At 36.8% G+C, this 20975-nt stretch overlaps 1 protein-coding gene across 1 annotated transcript in view; it reads left to right on the forward strand.

The window, feature by feature from the left end:
• LOC150108407 (reelin-like) overlaps nt 1-20975 on the forward strand; it is a 920570-nt gene that overhangs the window by 550496 nt on the left and 349099 nt on the right. Inside the window, exon 38 of the mRNA XM_090390755.1 lies at nt 16581-16683. Coding sequence (XP_090246881.1) covers nt 16581-16683 — 103 coding nt within the window. The remainder of the gene's footprint in view (nt 1-16580; nt 16684-20975) is intronic.

Genomic DNA, 20975 nt, shown 5'->3' on the forward strand with positions numbered 1-20975 from the left:
GAGTGCAAGATAGTGGCATTGCATAAGGATGGTGATAGAATGGAGCTATCAAACTGTAGCCCAGTTTGTATTTCTTCTGTAGTTGTTAGGATTTTGGAAAAATTGATGAGAAATCGAATTCAGAATATGGCAGACGAGGACAATGCAATTTATTTAGACTAGCATGAATTTGTTAAGGGATGTTCATGTTTTAGTAATATGAATGCCTTTTATATAGAGTAACAAGAATGTTGGGTGAGAGTAAGGTATACATTGTCATATTTTTGGATTTTTCAAAGGAATTTCATAAGGTGTACAAGGTTGGTATTTAAGTTGCTACATATGGATCCTTTCCTTCATGCTCTTAACAGCCTATACCAGAATTGATTGAAAAAGTACTTCTTCTTTGCATCATACAAAAACATGGTATAAACAAAAATTTAAATAAGCTTGTGAAATTTTGATTAGCCACCCTAATGTTAACAATAATGGTTGCATAAAAATCCCAAACATTTGGATGGCACATTCAGCCCACTTAGTTCTTCAAGTTTTTCCAACAAACCCTGACTTTAGGACTCTAAGCAGTTATTTCAGCTTTTATGGGCCACCATCCATACTGTTTTGTTTTAATTTATATGTATACTTATATGAGGAATTTTTGCATGAACATGGTGCTCTCTAGTTCAATTTATTTTTGTAACCAAATAGATAATAATAATAATGGGACACTAGCTTTGATTTAGTATTTTTTTTTTTTCACTAGAGATGAATTGTTTTAATGGTTGACCAAATCATTGTAACTTTAGCATACTGTGTAGATTGTAGTGCAGCTTGTTTCTTTGTATATATGCGTATACTCCACATGATGACCTTAATGTGAAAGTCGAAACATTGAGTGATTATTTTGGTTTATATTAAACCGAAGTTTTACTGTAACACGGTAGTTGTTTCCATAATTTTTATGATGAATTGCTACATATGGATTTCATATCAGATTTGTGAACTGGATTAGTAACTGGCTTTCTCATAGATATCAGAGAGTTGTATATGAGGAAGCAGTATCATGGAGTAGGAAGGTTATAAGTGGAGTTCCACAGTGTCAAGTACCAGGATGATTGCTGTTCAATCTTATGTTAGTGATGTTGTTGTTGTTGTCTTCTCTGGCCTACAGGGAGATATTCAGTTACTTGCAGATAATGTGAAGCTTGGAAGGGTTATCATCAGTAATAGTGCTGATGTTTTGGCTCTTCAGAAGAATTTGAATAAGCCAGGAAAATAAGCATATGAATAGAGTTGTCAGGTTAATGGGGCTAAATGTAAGGTTTTGAAATTTGGGATCCACAGATGGTATGCTTCATATTCACTTGGTGGTATTATGCTGGAAGAAGTGAAGAAATCAGCTGTGTACGATCTTGGGATGTATATAGAAATTTGAAGTTCAGAGGACATATTACAAAGGTGGTGAAGACAACCCAGAGAATTGTTGCATTCTGGAGAGGCACATTGACCAGTACAGAAAAAAGGATATTGGTTCCATTGTGTAAAGCTCTGATCAGACCACCACATTTGGGTTACTGTTCTCAGATATGGTCACTGTATTTAGAAAGAGATGAAGTAACCTTAGAGAAGGTGCATAATTGGATAATGAAAATGATATTAAGACTAATAATATTTATTATTATGAGGATAGATGGAAGGCATGCAAACTATCTAATTTGATGAGGAATAAATGTCAGTAGTGCGTGGGATATGGTCAGGGATTGTTTGATCTATGCAGTATCAGGCTGAATACCTAGGTCAGGAGAATAAACTGAGTAAGACTTAAGTGGATGAGTATCATTATAAAGCAGGAGCTGCAAAAAAGAAAACATTGTGGAAGGAATACAAAGTGCAGACAAGAATAATAATAATTATTATTATTATTATTATCCTAGAGTCAAAGACTCATCTAGGAGGTCCCTTTGTCATACACACTCACACACACACAGCTCATCATACCATGCCTTAAACACATTCAAATTCTTTCCAGACACCACACTCAGGCAATGCCTTCCAGTCATTCACAACTCTCCATGCATAAAACCTGCTTCTCGCTGCCTTGCTCACACCTAACTTCTACTTTTTCCAGGGATTTGGTAAAAGTATAAGTCCCACAACTCCCACTATTTTATGAAAAACCTCTTCAATGTTAATCTTATAACAACCCCTTACCAACTTGTACAGCTCATATCACTTCTCTTTCTTCTATCCACTTGACTCTGTACATTGCATCTTCTCAACGTTTCTTCATATGCAACATTCCAGAGATCAGAAACAACCTTAATCAATCACATCTGTACCATTTCCAACATATCTTCATCCTTTGGAATATTCGGTGACCAAATCTGTGCACATTTGTCCATATGTGACCTAATCAAGGCCTTATACAATAGAACCAGAATCTCCTTGCTTCTTCAAGTCAGCGTCCTCTGCATCATTGCCAGAATTTGTTGTGTTGACCTCACAATTTTGGCAATATGACCTCTAAATTGTAGGTTCTTATCCACTATCACCCTAAGACCTCTTATTTCCTCTACATCCAACAATATATCCAAACCAAGTGTAAATTCTACATTTCATCTTTGTTTCTCAAATTTTAAAACCTTACATTTTGCAACAATGAACTGGTATCCCCACTCTCGTGCATATTCGCTCAATCTATTCAAGTCTTCTTATAAGGCAACTTATAAGTTGGGATGAACTATGAAGAGTAGAGCAGAACATCTACTCTACTCTTCATAGTTCATCCCAACTTTGCATCATCTGCAAACAACTAAATATTCCCATCCAAAACTTCCCCAATATCATTAACATACAGGTTAAACAGCAATGGACAGCAACAGACCAATGCACTAGTCTGATATCCAACTCCATCTGTTCTAGTTTGAGTATCAACTTATCATGTGGTAATCTATTAAAAGCCCTTGCAAAATCTAAGTATAATGCTGTGTATCCATTCCCCTAGTTCAATGAAGCCGTCACCTTATTGTGATAAATAAGTAGATTATTAAAACGTGACTTCCCTTTAGCAAATCCATGCTGTCCATCAAAGAGAACACTACTGTTGTCAACCCAATTCTGGATCCTGGTTCTACCAGCCTGTCCAACACTTTAACTACAAACACTTGACATACAGATTGGCCTGTAATTTGATGCTCGAGTTCTGTCACCTCCCTTATGAAGTGGCACAATCTTGCCTTCCCTCCACTCCTTTGTCACTTGACCCAATGCAAGACTCATATTGAATCAATATGTCAAGGCAAATGCCAACTCCATGGCACATTTCCTTCAAAATACATAGTGATATATCATCAAGTCCCACAGCCTTATTAACATGAGGTTTGCTCACTAACAGTCAATCTCTCCTCCTCATCATCCACTGCTCTCAAATTCTCCATGATGTCACATTTACAAGGATAAAAGACCTTTATGAACTGCCCATTAAATATCTCCACTGGTATCCTCTTCAGCAGTTGTCCTTATACCATTTTCTCCAATCAATATAATCTTATCATAATCATTGTTTTTTTGTTTTTGTTTTTTTTTGCTGGCTATGTATTGAAAGACCTCCCTATGATGTTTTTTGGCTTCATTAGTTAACTGATGCTGATACTGATACTGCATTTTTGCTACCCTTACCATCCAAGTCATCCTCTTTGCCTGTTCTATGTATTCCTCATGTAATTGATTATTACCACTCATCTTATGTTGACTCCACAATGCCTTCTTTCTTTGTATTGCATGCTTAATCTCTTCATCCATTTCATACCTACCTTATTTAACGTTCTGATCCCTGGAATACATTTAGACATTCCATCTACTAGACAGTTCTTGAATATCACCCAAGCAGTATGGATCTCATTTCCACCCAACTCCTTGTTTCATGCTACAGATGCGGGCTGTATGTCTACTGAGCTTCTCATAATCACCAGCATTGTAGTTCCACATATACCCTTTCCTGATAGAAGTCCTTAGATGGCTGGCAACCACCTAGGTCAAGGGTTCCCAACCTTTTTGGTCCCGGTACCCCCTATTCATTATAATAAGAAATAAATTCTTAAGTTTACCATATAGATTCAAAGAATATAAGAAATAAACAATAATTAAGTTTTCATAAAAGCTTTATTTGATAAATAAATCAATTATATTATCATAAAATTGTAAAATCTTTATTAAACTGCAGTAAAATCGATTAGTGAGACCTTGATTCTGTTTCTTATCCACCAACAGTTTTATTCATGGTACAATTTTTGAAATAGATACTCGCATATCATATTCAGGCTCCAGTTTGTTTCTTGTTTTGGACTTGATTGAAAACAGAACTGAGAATCCTGATTCACATAGATAAATTGTTATCTATGTGAATCAGGATTCTCAGTTCTGTTTTCAATCAAGCCCAAAAAAACAAGAAACAAACTGGAGCCTGAATATGATATGCGAGTATCTATTTCAAAAATTGTACCAAGAATAAAACTGTTGGTGAATAAGAAACAGAATCAAGGTCTCACTAATCGATTTTACTGCAGTTTAATAAAGATTTTACAATTGAATTATAACCATGTAAGTACATTTGGTGATAACGGGATATGCTTCTTCAAGTGTACAACAAAAATTTTGTAACTTCGTTGATTGAAATTCAATTCAGAGTTTCTTGTTATTGCGGAGATCAATTAGCTCATCTTTCACTGGGTCGTTGTCACCAATTTTTTCTAAATCAATATGAAAAGGGTTACGTATCCAGACTTCATTCATTTGGTCAGGAGGAATTATTCTTGCAAGTGCCTCTTTCAAAGTTTTTAAATGCAGTATAATGCTATCACGAACTTCCTGTTTTAGTTCATATGCCGGATCTGAAGTGATTTCATCAAGAAATTTGAAATTGGCAAAGTTACTTAACTCCACCCTTCTTCCCCAGAGAGTCAATTTTTCTTGAAATGATTGTATCTTTTCTTCAGCCTCTGCGAGAATGACATCTGTACCCTGCAGTGAAATGTTCACATAATTAAGAATTCCAAATACATCAGAAAGATAAGCCAGAGAAATCTCAAAGTTTGGATCTTTGAAATATGAAGCAAAAGCAGATTCTTTTTTGATTAAAAAAATTTCAATTAAATTTCTAAGTTCAAAAACCCTTTCTAAAACATTTCCTCTGGATAACCATCATACTTCTGTATGAAGCAGCAGTACGATATGATCTGCTCCAACCTCTTCTCACAAAGATTTAAACACATGGTAATTCAATGCTTTTGCTTTGATAAAATTCACAACTTGAACAACAACATCCAAAACGGCTTTCAAATTATGTGGAAGTGTTTTAGATGCTAAAGCATACCAGTGAAGGATACAATGGCTTGTAAAAATATTTGGGTTGATTTCTTTAACTAAAGCGGTGAAAACTGATTTTTTCCCCAACATAGTGGGAGAACCATCATTACAAATAGATTCTACTAATTCCCGTGAAAGGCCATTTGAATCAAAAATATCATTCACTAAATTCATAATGTCCACTGCCTTTGTTGTTTCTTTTCAAGGGTTTACAAAAAAGAAATTCCTCTTTTATTTCATTTTCATGTATATATCTAGTAAAAACAAGAAGCTCTGTGCAGTTAGAGACATCAGTTGATTCATCCAACTGTAAACTAATTCTTGCCGGACTTTTCTTGATTTCCTCCACTACCTGTACACGTATGTCTTCTGACATTTCTCGAATCCGATCACAAATTGTATTATTTGATAATGGTATTTGTGCAATCTTCTCTTTTGCTTCTTTACCACACATCAACTCAACCAAACCATGTCCATAGCACACGGCTTCACTAATGTCTCAGCAATTATATTGGTTTCTTTTCTTTGGCGACCCTCAGTGCAACGCGATAACTAGCCTCCAGTGCTGGCTTCTTCAGGGTAATAAATCCATGGTCATGAAGTGTGATATTCTTACCAAATCATGCTCGTTTTATTCTAAATGAGGACTCTGACTCATTAGAATGCTCGGGGTGAACATTCTGAAGATGCTCTCTCAATTTTGATGGCTTCATACTGCCATTGCTGAATATCTTGGAGCAAATAAAGCACTGCGGCTTTTGCACACCTTCTTTGTCAAGCACAAAAGTAAAACCATCTTGCACATGTGAATCTTGGTAATGATGTTTCTTTGGCATGGTCATTCCTTGGGTCTGCAAAAATAATATTTTTTTGTACATAAATCGTGATCTAACCTTTCATTTTAAAAATAAGCTAAAAAATAAATAATATTTTAATGTACTTAAATCTTGATCTATCCTTTCATTTTTAGAATAGGCTAAAAATAAACTATAAGCTACTTACGATTAGATTAAAATTTAGTCAGCAAAAGTGAAGTCGGCAAAAGTAATTTAGCTAACCTGTTTATCACTAAAACGTGTGTACTGTGAGCATGTCGAAATGAAGCAGTTGGAGTGTGTTCCATACAGTACATCATGCGCAGGAGGTGCAGATGCCATGGAGGCGAGCCTCGAGGGAGCTCTGATCTGGCAATTTCACTAGCTATCCTGAATCTTAACCAGGCATTTTGAGTTATCGGACCCTGCAGTGAGGAAAAAAAAAAGTCTATGCAACCTCACTGTGTCCATGTCCAAAAAGAGACCTGAAATATTGCTGGTGTGGCTGACAGACAGTACCAACATGGAATAGCTCGGAAATGTTGATAACATAACTATTTTTGGAATATATTAATAGCGTATTATACTTATTTACCTGCTATTCACTGTACCCCCAGGGAATATAGGTACCCCAGGTGTTGGGAACCCCTGACCTAGGTAATAACTTCATGGTCACTCTCTCACCAACTACTGGTCTATAGCAACATTGCACTAAGTATTTCATTCTATTTACCTCTGTCATATCCTTTCTATCTTTGCAAAATATAGCATACCCTCCACTCTATTCCTATGAGGATGCTGTCCTCTTCCAATGAGTATTCCAATAGTTTTTGGGTGAATGAACTGAATCAATGCAACCATTTTATTTCCTTTGTATGTGATACCTCTAGCATACCAACGTACAAGCTCATTCCTGGATCTGTAACAAGTTTCTCTGATATCAGTTGTTATGTGTGACTTCTCCATTGAGCCACTTCTTTTTCTCTTTACTCATCCCAGAAGGACCTTCTTCAAATCAAATGTTATCCCTATATCTAAGGGAATAGGATAGCCTATCAGGCCATTCTATTCCCTTTCTGTCTACACACACACACACATTCGCATCCTCTTTGAACATTAACATTTCTCATGCTGTATTTCCCTGTCCACCCTGATTCTCCCTATTTCCCTGTTTGTCTTCCACACTTGTTCTCTCATTCTTTACACTCATGCTACCCACTTCTTCATTCATAAACACCACTTCAATCTCTCCTTCCTTATTCTCCCATTCTTTCACATCACTTCTTACTTGCTCAGATTCATTCTGTGCACTCATTGCTCTCCCTTCCATCAACAGCAGTCTCTCCAAATGACTCACACCAAAACCAATAAGATGCAATCCATCACTTTTACACAGTTCAATTAGTCCTTTAAACTCATTGCACACATTAATAAACTGAACACCCTTCTCTTCACACATTTCCACTAACATATCATTCATAATCCTTGCTCTCATCTCTCTCATCTCCACCTCATCTCATCACTGTCATAACTGGGCAACAGACTGACTACCTTTCCTTTCATACTATTATCTTTAATCCTTTTCATCAACCTCCTAATGTCCAATCTTATGTTTGTTTTTTTTAATATTGGGCCCAATACATGAGAGGTTTGTTGATCAACCTATAAGTTTATCAACAAACGTCCAGAAAGTAAGTTCCATTTTTAAATATTTTCACTGCAGCACTGCGATCGCAATGGTGCGAATGCGTGCTGAGTTTGTTGATTCCTTACCAATGCATTGGTGCCATTTATAGACCTTCCCACTGTGCATACGCTTTTTGGTGTATGTTTATAATGTCTAAGAAAATTGAATCGCCAGCCACATGTAAAATTGAACCATCTGCCACATGTGAAATTAAGTCAGTTATCCATTTCTTGAATGCGAGGAATGTTAAAGCAGCTGAAATTCATTGGCAAATTATTGAGGTTTATGGAGAACACGCAATGAGTGATTCAATGGTACGAAGATGGGTAAGACTTTTTTTTTTTTTTAATGAAGGAAGGATAGGTGTGCACGATGATGAATGGAGCAGGCGACCATCTTTAGTAACTGACGATTTGGTGTGCTCAGTTGCAGAGAAGATTTGACAGAATAGGGGATTCACTATGACGTCACTCTCGCTGCAATTTCCAGAAGTTTCACGTTCATGTTTTCATGAAATTGTGTCCGAGAAACTGAGTTATTGGAAATTGTGTGCATGCTGGGTGCCGAAGTTGCTTACAGAACAACATAAAGTGAATCGGCTATGCAGTACGGTGGAATTCTTGACACACTACCATGAGGATGGCGATGCTTTCCTGAGCAGACTTTTCACCGGGGGGGGGGGGGGGGGATGAGACTTGAGTGTCACATGCAACCCCTGAATCCAAACAACGTCCATGGAGTGGAGGCACACCTCATCATCAGAAAATCATATGCACTGTGTTTTGGGACAGACAACGAATTTTACTGGAAGACTTCTTGGGTCAAGGCTGGCTCCACAATCAATTCTAGTATGTACTGCCAAACCCTTAAGAAACTGTGTCGTGCAATCCAGAATAAATGATGTGGAATGCTTACCAGGGACATTGTTTTGATTGATGATAATGCCCGCCCACACACACACAGCTGGCGTAACACAACAACTTCTCGCCACCTTTGGCTGGGAACAATTCCATCATCTCCCGTATAGTCCTGACCTTGCGCCAAGCAACTTTCACCTGTTCAAACATCTGAAATCTTTCCTTGGTGGCTGGCGGTTTCAAGATGACGACAACGAGGTCAAAGAAGCGGTCAATACATGGCTTGCGTCACAGGCAGCAATCTTCTACGATGAAGGTATACAACTCTTGGTGCCTCATTATGATAAGTACCTGAACAATGGTGGAAATTATGTAGAAAAGTAATGAAAGATGTCTACTTTAATTTCCAATAAAGTATGGATATTATTTCTGGAAAAACTCCCATGTTACTCCTCTTAGCAAACTATTTCATTTACGGCTATTTTGCCTGCTTCTGTTTAGGAATGCCCCTGTTTAAATGTCATTGGCTTTTTACTCACGGATTCTTGGGGCATTGTAGATGTATATTTACCAATAAATATATGTAGCATAAAGGAAGAGAAATTTACACATACCTTTTTCTGGGTATTGTGGCTTTTCTTCTTTCAGCGATGTTCGAACTACTGTGTGTGGGGGGGGGGGGGGTGCCAATGTGGGAGAATTAAAATAGAAATGGAAAAAAAAACGGGTTTTTTTTTGAATAATATATATATACATATATACTAAAAGGGATGGGCGGAGCGTTTTTTATATTTATATAGGTTGGGAAAGGGTGAAAGGGGGTTGAAAACAGCAACTGATTTTTAGAAGGGGGGGGTTTGATGGGTTGCAGTCCATTTCGACTATTCTTGGTCGTCGTCTGAACATATGGAGAAAGACCAAGAATAGCCGAAACGGACTGCACCCCATCAACCCCTTTTCCTCCCCTTCTAAAAATCAGTTGCTGTTTTCAACCCCTTTCACCATTTCCCACCCTATATAAATATAAAAAAACGCTCCGCCCATCACTTATAATATATATGTATATATATATTATTCAAAAAAAAACCCCGGGTTTTTTCCATTTCTATTTTAATTCTCCCACATTGACTACACACACACACACACAGTAGTTTGAACACCGCTGAAAGAAGAAAAGCCACAACACCCTGAAAAAGGTATGTGCAAATTTCTCTTCCTTTATGCTACATATATTTATTGGTAAATATACATCTACCATGCCCTAAGAATCCGTGAGTAAAAAGCCAATGACATTTAAACAGGGGCACTCCTAAACAGAAGCAGGCAAAATAGCCATAAATGTAATAATTCCAATAAATTTTTTTGTAAGTATATTTTTGTTTCTTTGACAGCCCATTGGAACTTACTTTCTGGACGTCCCTCGTACATTAGTACTGTATATGTTCTCCTTATGTCCAGTCAAGTCATATGTCCCTACTACCACTACCAACTCTTTTTGTTCACTTACTCATCATATCCAGTGCCTCAATCACTGTATTCATTTTACCTCCAGGAAAACTGATCCTCTGCATCTTCTCATTTACCACACATCTAATAATTGAATTCCCATACAATGCCTCTTGTAAGTCTTTCATTACTGACATCGATGAGGCAGATGCAGAGTGAAATGAAGAGAACTGTTGATACGTATGGAAGTGCAAAGAAGATGAAAACGAATCAATAGTTCCCTTCATTTCACTCTGCATCTGCCTCATCATCACCACCTCAGTTTTCAAATGATTCACTCTTGCTATTTTATCACACAGTCACACACGCTTGTTTGCTGTCAATCCCATCACCACCTTACCATTAATTTCATCTCTGTTTTTCAACTGTCACTATATTCATATTGCTTTCATCATTCTTACTACCATCGGTTGTTTTGTTTAGCAGATTGCTAAGAAATCAATAAAGAAGGCTAAATCATATGAGAGAAAATTAGCTAATCAGGCCAAAGTAAAGCCAAAAGAGATTTTTCACTGTGTAGCATTTAAGAGAAAGAATGTGATGATTGTAGGAAAATGACAGAAGCAGAAGAAATAGTTGAGTAGCTAAGTGATCACTTTTCAAGGGTGTATCATTCAGGTCGAGACTATGCAGTCACCAATGTGACAGAAGTTGATGTGAGAATTGAGGTAGATGAAATGGAGGTATTCGACATAATTGGACAATGTCAATGTGAATACAGCAGTGTGACCAGGCAGTATATCAGCTCGTGTGCTACATGAATCTGCAAGAGGCTGTGCCTCTGACAAAGTTTTTTAATCTAAATCTCGTCTCTTGCAAGTTCCAAGTCAGTGGAAAGAGGGTAAGGTAGTTCCATTACATAAAGGTAGGTCTAAGACAGAAGTAGCAAATTGCAAAACAGTTAGTATTATCTCTGGAGTAGTAGTTAAAGTATTGAAACGTTGATTAAAGGTAAAATTCAGGAATGGGTGGATAGGAATAAGATACTCAAAGGGGCAGCATGGCTTTGTAAACGACAATTTCTGTCTTAGTAATTTATTCATATTTTATAATAGAGTGACAGCAAAATTAGATAAGGGATATAGTACACTATAATACTGCTGGATTTGCAAAGGCATCTGACTGCATGGATATTTTTATTAAAACTGTAATAAAAGTTGTAGCAAATAGGAATGGATATAAGATGGTGGCATGTATAGGGGGTGACTGACAGACAGACATCAAAGGATGGAGTGAAATCAAGGAAAATGAGGGTAACTAGTGGAGTGCCCCTGGACCAAGTACTAGGGTCACTACTCTTTACTTTGTATATTAATGATATAGTGAAAGGTTTAAGGGGGAGGGATATTCAGTTTGCTGATGATGCAAAACTCTAGCGGGCAATAGTCAATAAAGGTAATGTGATGTAGATATCCTGCAGGATGATTTCAATAAATAAATATTGTGGACAAAATAAATAAATTGGCATTGTGAGCAAAGGATAATGATTATCAATGTTACTGAAAATAAGAGCCAATAGGCCTCACTTCGGCAAAGTTAAATTATTCAAAATTAAGTGGATATTGAATACCACATTATTTCTTAGCCGAAACTCAAACATAGAAAATCTATCTAATCTAAGAGTTTCATGACGAATATAGAAAAATATATATATATATAAAATTTGGCAAGTCCAAGCATAAGCCAACACCTGGTAGTGCAATGCTAGGCAACTTGTAGTAAAGGTGGAGCAAGCTTCGATCAATGTTCTTAGTATTTTCTCATAATGTAAAACACAGTTCCTAGGAGATGTATCTGTTTTACATTATGAGAGAAGGTCACTACCCAGACTGGTTTCAACCTTTTTTGAGGTCTCATCAGTGAGTAGGCAGACCTAGGTGTAATACTAAGGTTTCAATAGTCAGAGCTTGTATCTTTACTGTACGAGTTGCAAAAAGATGCACAAATACAATTACTGAAAATAAGAGCTAACAGGCTTCACTTCGGCGAAGTTAAATTATTCAAAATTAAGTGAATATTGAATACCACATTATTTCTTAGCCGTATAAGAAACTCAAAGATAGAAAATCTAATCTAAGAGTTTCATGCCGAATATAGAAAACTATATAAAGTTCAGCGAGTACAAGCATAAGCCAACACCTGGTAGTGCAATGTAAGGCAACTCGTAGTAAAGGTGGAGCAAGTTAAAATCACTGTTCTTAGTGTTTTCTCATAATGTAAAACACAGCTCCTAGGAGATGTATTCCTGTTCTACATTATGAGAGAAGGTCACTACCCAGACTGGTTTCGACCTTTTTTGAGGTCTCATCAGTGAATAAGCAGACCTAGATGTAATACTAAAGTAATACTCTTAGATTAGATTTTCTATCTTATTCGGCTAAGAAATAATGTGGTATTCAATATCCACTTAATTTTGAATGATCATCAATGTAATGTTGTAAAATGTAAGGTTATGCACTTTGTGTGCATAACCTTATTATAGCATAAATATCGTATTTATGCCAGCCTGGTTGGCCGAGTGGTTAGCGTATTTGGTCTCCAACAAAAAAGGCTGCAGGTTTGAATCCTACTGTGGGCATGGATGTTTGTGACTGTCTGTGAAAATACCGGTAGTGGTGGTGGTGGGCGGTAAATGGCATTGGTGTGGATGATGAGGGTAGTTGCGGTTCATTGTGGTTGGTGGATTTGAGTGGTGGAGACAGAGAGTTGTAGAGTAGGTGTCCTCCCTCGATAAGTTTTTGGACTCCCTGGAGGTGTCATATAATAAATAAATGAAATGATTTGTCCACATCTTCACTACTGCTCACTGATTTGGTCACCTTTGTTTCTTGAGATCAGGAGGTGGTGAAGAGGATTCCAATATGAGTGACCAAGCTGGTGACAGGCCTGTGGAAAGTTCACTATGAATACAGATTAAGGTTTTGGGTTGCAGAGTTTGATTGACAGGCAGAGGAGAGGGAACCTGATAGAAGTTACTAAAGGAATTCTATATGATTGAAACAAAAGAGAGATCACCACTGGAAATTGTGTAAGAGCATAGTAGTAGTAATGATGTGTAGACTAGGCTTATTGCTTGGAGATTGATGAATGAGTGGAATGGATTCCCTAAGGTATCCTTTCCTTTAGTGTTACATAGTGATCAGCATTCATTTCACACAAATTATGGAGACTTCAACCATGTTAGAAATAATTATTTTAATTTCCCAACGTTTTGACCTTCATTATTAAGGTCAAAACCTTAATCTGTGTATATATGTGTACACCCCAGGTGTACATATATATATATATATATATATATGTATATGACAGAATGATCATTGACTCGGTTAGCATACATAGTTTTATGAAGAATTAAATGACTAGAACCGAGATTTAAGTAAAAAGGTTTTAATATAAACACTATATAAACATATAAGTGGAGTGAACAAGGTTCTGATATTGTATTTTCTTAGAACTTTTGCTAATTTGTGTGAAACAGTACTTACGCATAATGATCATCTGTTGGTATGTGTGGGCTTTCTATAAAAAGCTCACACATACCAACAGATATCTGCACAGTCAGTCTCATCATTTCCCTCCTCATAAGCTTGGAATAATTTCCACCTTGGGACGTAGAGCCCGTTCCCTTCTTGATGACCCAAATGAACTGCTTACAGAAATAAACCATCTGAAAACTTCTTTCAAAGTTAATGGATATTCCAAGAAAATCATTGACAAATTCCTTCTTAATCCTCCTAGACATCGCTCAGAAGAAACAAATAGATTCAAAGACAATATATCTATTCCTTACATAAGTACTGTTTCACACAAATTAGCAAAAGTTCTAAGAAAATACAATATCAGAACCTTGTTCACTCCACTTCCAAAGATCCATTCCTTAATTAGCCACCCAAAACTTTGTCATCATCAACTCAAATACCCTGGTGTATATAAAATATTATGTGACTGCGATATTCCTTATTTCGGGCAGACAGACAAATCTGTCGAAATGCGTATGGAAGAACACATGAGGGACATTACTTACAAGAGACAGCGAGCGAGTGCATTATCAAGTCATATTCTTTTCTCGGCTAATCCTAATGATGAAAGGAAAAGTCACAAAGTCTGCTGGGAAAAATCTACTAACATCTTCCGTTGCAGTGACGAAATAGAGAGAAAAAATTGTGGAATCTAGAGAAATCATCTTCAATCCTGTTCATCTAAATAACAACTTAAACTACAACCTCCCAGATAGTCATTCAGCTGTAATCATGTACTGGCGTTCACGTGATGCAGCAAACACGCACTCTCCCAACAATGCAACAAACGAAAGAACAGCTTCAAATACAACTACAACGTTTTCATGCTAATTATGTATAAAGACTGTCTGTGTTGTTCGTAGTCTTTTAACCCTCAATGTTTAGTGTTTTTTCTTTTATAATGTCACCTGACGAAGGCTGTTACAGGCCGAAACTAGTAGTGTGTTTATATTAAAACCTTTTTACTTAAATCTCGGTTCTAGTCATTTAATTCTTCATAAATATATATATATATATATATATATACACACACACACACACACACACAGAGAGACAAGCTATATTACATTTCACACAGAATGCAAAGAGGCAATGATTTGATCAATGGTTATTCTACTGGACTGACCTCTAGTGAGAAAAAAAATTTTAATAAATAAATAAATTTACTACATCAAATCTATATTCTGTTTATGACCACATCAGAGAACAATTTCATATAGATAGTTTTATTACAGCAAAAGTGATGTCCTAATTTAACATGAGAGTTGTTATATTAGAATTAAGATCCTGGATTACCTATAATCGTATTTATAATTGACTTTTAGGCAGAAAGGTTATGCAGGTAGAATATGTACCTTCCATATTCTTGGGATTTTTAAACTATCATTATTCTTAACATTAGGGTGATTGATAAAAATTTCACAGGCCTCCTTTAAACTTACATTCATACTACATTTTGGCGTGATGTAAACAACAGGTGCCTTTCCAGTCAATTCTATGCAGAGTATTCAGGACATGATCAGAAAGGCCAGCTTTACCATATTTATTAAATTTAATGTGCCACTTATGTTCCTTTTTTTCTAGATAGGAATTGTGAGTCCTGTTCCCCTATATAGGGCAAATTACAGGTGCAGTGAATACGGTATGCTCCAGGGTGAGTCAGTGGAGGAAGCTGAGTAAAAGAACTTACTCAACACATCCAAGGATCCACTTCCTCCGTTGGCCCGCCCTGGAGTATACCATGTAATTTTCATGGTATACTCCAGGGTGATTTAAATACGGTATACTCCAGGGTGGGCCAGCGGAGGAAGCTGAGTAAAAGAACTTACTCAACACATCCAAGGATCCACTTCCTCCTTTGGCCCACCCTGGAGTATACTATGTAATTTCCATGGTATAAACAGGACTCACAGTTCCTATCCAGAAAAAAAGGAACATAATTGGCACATTAAATTTAATAACTATGGTAAAGCTGGCCTTTCTGATCATGTCCTGAATACTCTGCATAGAATTGACTGGAAAGGCACCTGTTGTTTACATCACACCAAAATGTGGTATGAACATAAATTTAAGGAGGTCTGTGAAATTCTTATCAACCACCCTAATCTTAACAATAATGATGGTGTAAAAATCCCAAGAATATGAAAGGCACATATTCTACCCACATAACCTTTCTCATAAAAGTCAATTATAAATATGATTGTAGGTAATCCAGGATCTTAACTCTAATATAACAACTCTCATGTTAAATTAGTACATCACTTTTGCTGTAATAAAACTATCTATATGAAACTGTTCTCTGATGTTGTTATAAATAGAATATAGCTTTGTTGTAGTTATTTTTACTTTATTTATTTATTTAATTATTTTTTATCACTAGAGATCAGTCCAGTAGAATAACCGTTGATCAACTCATTGTCTCTTTTGCATACCATGTGAAATGTAATATAACTTTGTCTGTCTGTCTGTCCATCCGTCCGTCCTGTCCTGTCCTGTCCTGTCCTGTGTGTGTGTGTGTGTACTCCAGGTGATGATGACCTTAATATGAAGGTCAAAACGTCAGGAAATTAAAGTAATTATTTCTAACACAGTTATAGTCTCCATGATTTTCTGAAATGGATTTCCTAAGGTAGTTGTGCATGTCCCAACAGTGAACCAGTTTAAGGAGAGTTATGATTATGTGAATAATGGTTAGTTAATCTCTCACAATGATTCTTTTTTTGACGGCATCCATCAGATACTCATATAATAATAATAATGATTATTTAGCACTAATAGAAATACAGATGTGTGTTATTTGTTTAATGTGTAACATCCACTTAATGTATTTAATTTTTATTTTCTTATTTTATAGCAATGAACACAGAGAATCACTGATGTTTGGAGCAACTGAGGGTGAAAGAGCAGTATATACCAAAGATATGGTTGTTTCTGAAGATTATGTAATTCAGTTTGAGGTAATCAAGTGTGTGGAGTTTATAATTCAACATAATGTGTTTTTAATTGATTGGTAGTTGTATTTTAAAATAGGATGTTATTTAAATGTAAGCTCTTTCCAAATATTAGAATTTTCCAACTTTATTCTCTTAATTTAAGATAAGTACAACATGCTTGACTTCATTATCTTTATTTGTGAAACTCAAAATCCTACAGCACACAGTGTCCACATGATATTATTTTAATATTATTATTACCTGAAGACCTCATAGAGTCAACGGCTCATCTGGGAGGTCCTTTTATCACACACACACACAGCTCATCATACCGTGTCTTAAACACACTCAAACTCCTTGCAGACACCACACTCTCAGGCAAGGTATTCCAATCATTTACAACTCTGCACGAAAAAAATCTACTTCTCACTCCCCTGCTCACACCCTCTTTATTAGCCAGCTTACTTTAAGCAGAGCTTCTCATTTTTTTTCACATCTATATTAATTGCATAGTCCCTAACATAATTAATTTCAAAAAGTATTATAATATATATGACAAATTTAGAGAACTACAAAGTCAGTGGAACACACTTATCATTATACTTAAATGCTGTTCAGTGATCACCATGAGTCACACTAAATAATTTACTTCTAGTTTCTCTACAGCATGCTACTGCTGACATGTGCCTCTTACTAGTCCTGTCTAGAATACAAGGAACAACTCTAAGGATGTTCTTTCTTTCAGATGAAGAAAGGTCCTTATATAAACAACCTACTTCAACCCATTTCACTCTGTGAGACCAGCGTGAAGCATGTTTTTTTTTTTAACAAAAATCTCAGCATTTACTCCTGCAAAGCATATGAACTAGCAAGAGCATGTGCAATTAATAGACATAGCTGAATACAGAAACAAGGCTGATTGTCTGTTCTATCACAAGGTAAATTAAATTTATATATAATCCCTCAGTTATATAATCACAGGAAGATAATTTGCTTGTCAGATAATTGAGTGTTTTAGTTGACATTCATTGCCAAAGGCACTCAAACCTGGTATCCCTGCTTTTCGATCTGCACTGCTCAAGATTTCCTTAACTTACTTTAGCTTTCATTTTCTGCCTTTACTGCTCTCCTAATTTAGACAACCATGCTATCCTTTTTTTTTTTTTGACAACTTATTTGTAAAAGTTGATTTCTTACAGTTTAATTATCCAAACTGTGAGGTTATCTTCCTAGGTGACTGTAATGTTCATATGACCTCATTTTGAACTTCACAGATCAAGCCAGAATTGAAGCTAAATCCTTTGCTGTCAGTCACGACAAATTTATCATTTACCATAATACCAGAAAATCCTCATAAGTCTAAATATTAATAAATCTCCTGGTCCAGATGGCAACCCTTCAGTTGTACTCAAAACTTTGGTTCCAGAATTAACACCCATTCTGTATCACCTATATAAACATAAATGTTATAGGAATAGCGGTTATTACAAATCCAACACTATTTCAAAGCCAAATGTATGTAGGAACTACAAAAGTTTCATAAATTTGACCAGAGAGCGTATGAGAATACAGTCCACAGCATCGGAGTTGCCCAAGCATCTGTACATTTGTTTTTTGTTAGCACATTTGATAATGTAGGTAATGTAAGCCAAGGCAACACTGATGTTGAGGCTGTGGGTTTGAATCCTGCTGTGGGCATGGATGTTTGTGATTGTCAGTGAAAATATTGATGGTGATGGTGAGCAGTAGATGGCATTGGTGTAGATGAAGTGGTTCGCTGTAGTTGGCAGATTGAGTGGTGGAGATGGAAAGTTGTAGAGTAGGTGCCCTCCCTCGATAAGTCTTTGGAGTCCTTGGAGGTGTCACATAATAATAATAATAATAAATTAATTAATGGGTCTCCAGGTAGAGAAGAAAGTGGTTGTTGATAACATTCTCCTTCATTATATTAGTAAAGTGGATATTAAATCCAGCATTATTTCAAAGCCGAATGTAGAAACTATGAAAGCTTCATAAAGTAAGTTGACCAGAGAGCTTACAGGAATACACTCCCTGACATTCACGAGTGCCTTCAGCACGGACTAATAGAAGACATAGGTGCCGCCAAAGCATCTGTATATTCGCCTTTTATTAGTCCATTTTGATAAGGTTTCACTGGTCTGACAACTGCTTCAAACTTGTTGGTTCTCCTCAGAGACCAGGCAGAAACCTTAAGAGAGCAAAAACTCTTGTTCAGTACTAAGAAACTTGAAATTTCAGAGAAATGTATTTTTGTAAGTGAACTCTCAGTCAGCGCTTAAAAGTATTTATTAAAATAAAGAGCCAAAAGGCTTCAGTTTGGCGATACAAAATTATATAACTAAAGTGGATATTAATCCAGCATTATTCAAATGCGAATGTAGAAACTATGAAAGCTTCATAAAGTAAGTTGACCAGAGAGCTGATGGGAATACACTCACCGGCATTCACGAGTTACCGTTGCGTGGCCTAATAGAAGACATAGGCACCACCCAAGTGTCTATATATTCACCTTTTATTAGTCCATTTTGATAAGGTTTCACTTCTTGACAGCTATTCTGAACTTGTTGGTTCTCCTCAGAGAGCAGGCAGAAACCTTAAGGGAACAAAAACTCTTGTTCAGTACTAAGAATTGACAATTGACATTTATGTCTTTAGGGGATGAAGTAAGATGCTTTTCATATTCCCCGCTATCTGTTGTGGTTACAGTGAAGGTAAAATTTATGAGCAGATTGCTCGCCCTGAATGGGCATGGAGATTATGCATCACTAAAGGAGGCTAATATAGCTTTTGGTCTTCTATATTTGAATATGTCCGTTGGATCGTATGCTGCAGCTTGCTGAACCAAATCATTGGGATGTGTGGACGTCTTTAGAAAAAACTTGGTTGCTAAGGATTGTACAAAAGAGAAAATATAGGGAATATTTGTGTCTCTGTGGAGTTGATTGTTTCTAACATACCATGGGGCGTTCAGAATCATTCTCAAGCACTTGTTCTGCACCCGCTGTATTTTGATAATGTTAGCATTAGAGGTGTGGCTCCAGGCCGGAAAGGCATAGGTGATTATAGGACGAATTGTCATCTGGTATAGTTGCAATTTGATTCTGTTGCTGAACTTGCTATTTCTATTAATTAGTGGATAGATCTGAGCTATGGCTTTAGATGCCTTTGTGCACGCAGACTTAGTGTGCTGATTGAAAGATAGCTTTTTGTCGAGAATTACACCCAGGTAATTTGTTTCTGTCTGCCAGGGAATTTTAGTATTGAATAGTAACACATCTCCTACAGGAGACATTGGCCTTTTTGAGAAAAGAACGGCTGAGCTTTTCTGGGGGTTGACTTCCAATCTCCACTTAGAGAACCAACCCTCCAGCTTTAGAATGTTTTCTTGAAACTTTCTGGTAATGAAATGGGGTCTGAGCGATCTGGTTAGTATTGCCGTATCGTCCGCATACAGGGCCAAAATGGAAGTCATCGGATTGTGTGAGATGTCTGACATGTATATAGAGAACAGCAATGGAGCCAGTAGAGATCCCTGCGGCACTCCAGCAAAGATGCTGGGAGTGCCGCAGGGAGGATGTAGAACCGTTGATTTTTACTTGCATTGATCTATTCTGAAGATATGAATGGATTAAATGAACCATTTTTAGTGAGGTACTGGCTGAGATAAGTTTGTGCAGGAGTCCAAAATGCCAGATTTTGTCAAATGCTTTGGATAAGTCTAGGAAAACAGCACCTGTGCACTGGTGCCTGTTGTAGCTGGTGTTGATGTATTCGACAATTCTGTGAATTTGTTGGGTAGTACTATGGTGTTGCCTAAAACCAAACTGTTCTTTAGGGAGGATGTTTAGGTCATTTACTGAGGTTTAGAGTCGTGAAAGGATGACCCTCTCTGCAACCTTACCCAGATTTGAGATGAGACTGATTGGACAATAATTTTGCAGTAGGTGTGGGTCTTTGCCTGGCTTATGTATAGGAATTACGTCAGCCAGTTTCCAGATGGAAGGAAAATAGTGAAATCTTAAAATTGCATTTATTATACTGGTCAGGTGCACTACTGCTTTTCAGGGCAGAAGTTTAATCACCTGATTAGTAATGCCATCTAGCCCAGGAGCTTTTTTGTTCTTTAATTTTTTAATAATGTCATATATCTCAGCAGGTGATATTGGTGCAATATGGTCAGTGCTGGTGATAGGAAGTTTGAGTGGGTATCTGACCTTGCTGTGAATCTTATATATGTGGTCAAAGTCAAGGTTTCCATATGAAGGCCTGCATTGCTCCTCTAAGTTGTATGCTAT

Source organism: Typopeltis vanoorti, chromosome 3 (genome assembly GCF_054136105.1).
Source record: "Typopeltis vanoorti isolate ZY-2024b chromosome 3, IOZ_Tvanoo_1.0, whole genome shotgun sequence".
In the NCBI taxonomy this organism is placed as follows: domain Eukaryota; kingdom Metazoa; phylum Arthropoda; class Arachnida; order Uropygi; family Thelyphonidae; genus Typopeltis; species Typopeltis vanoorti.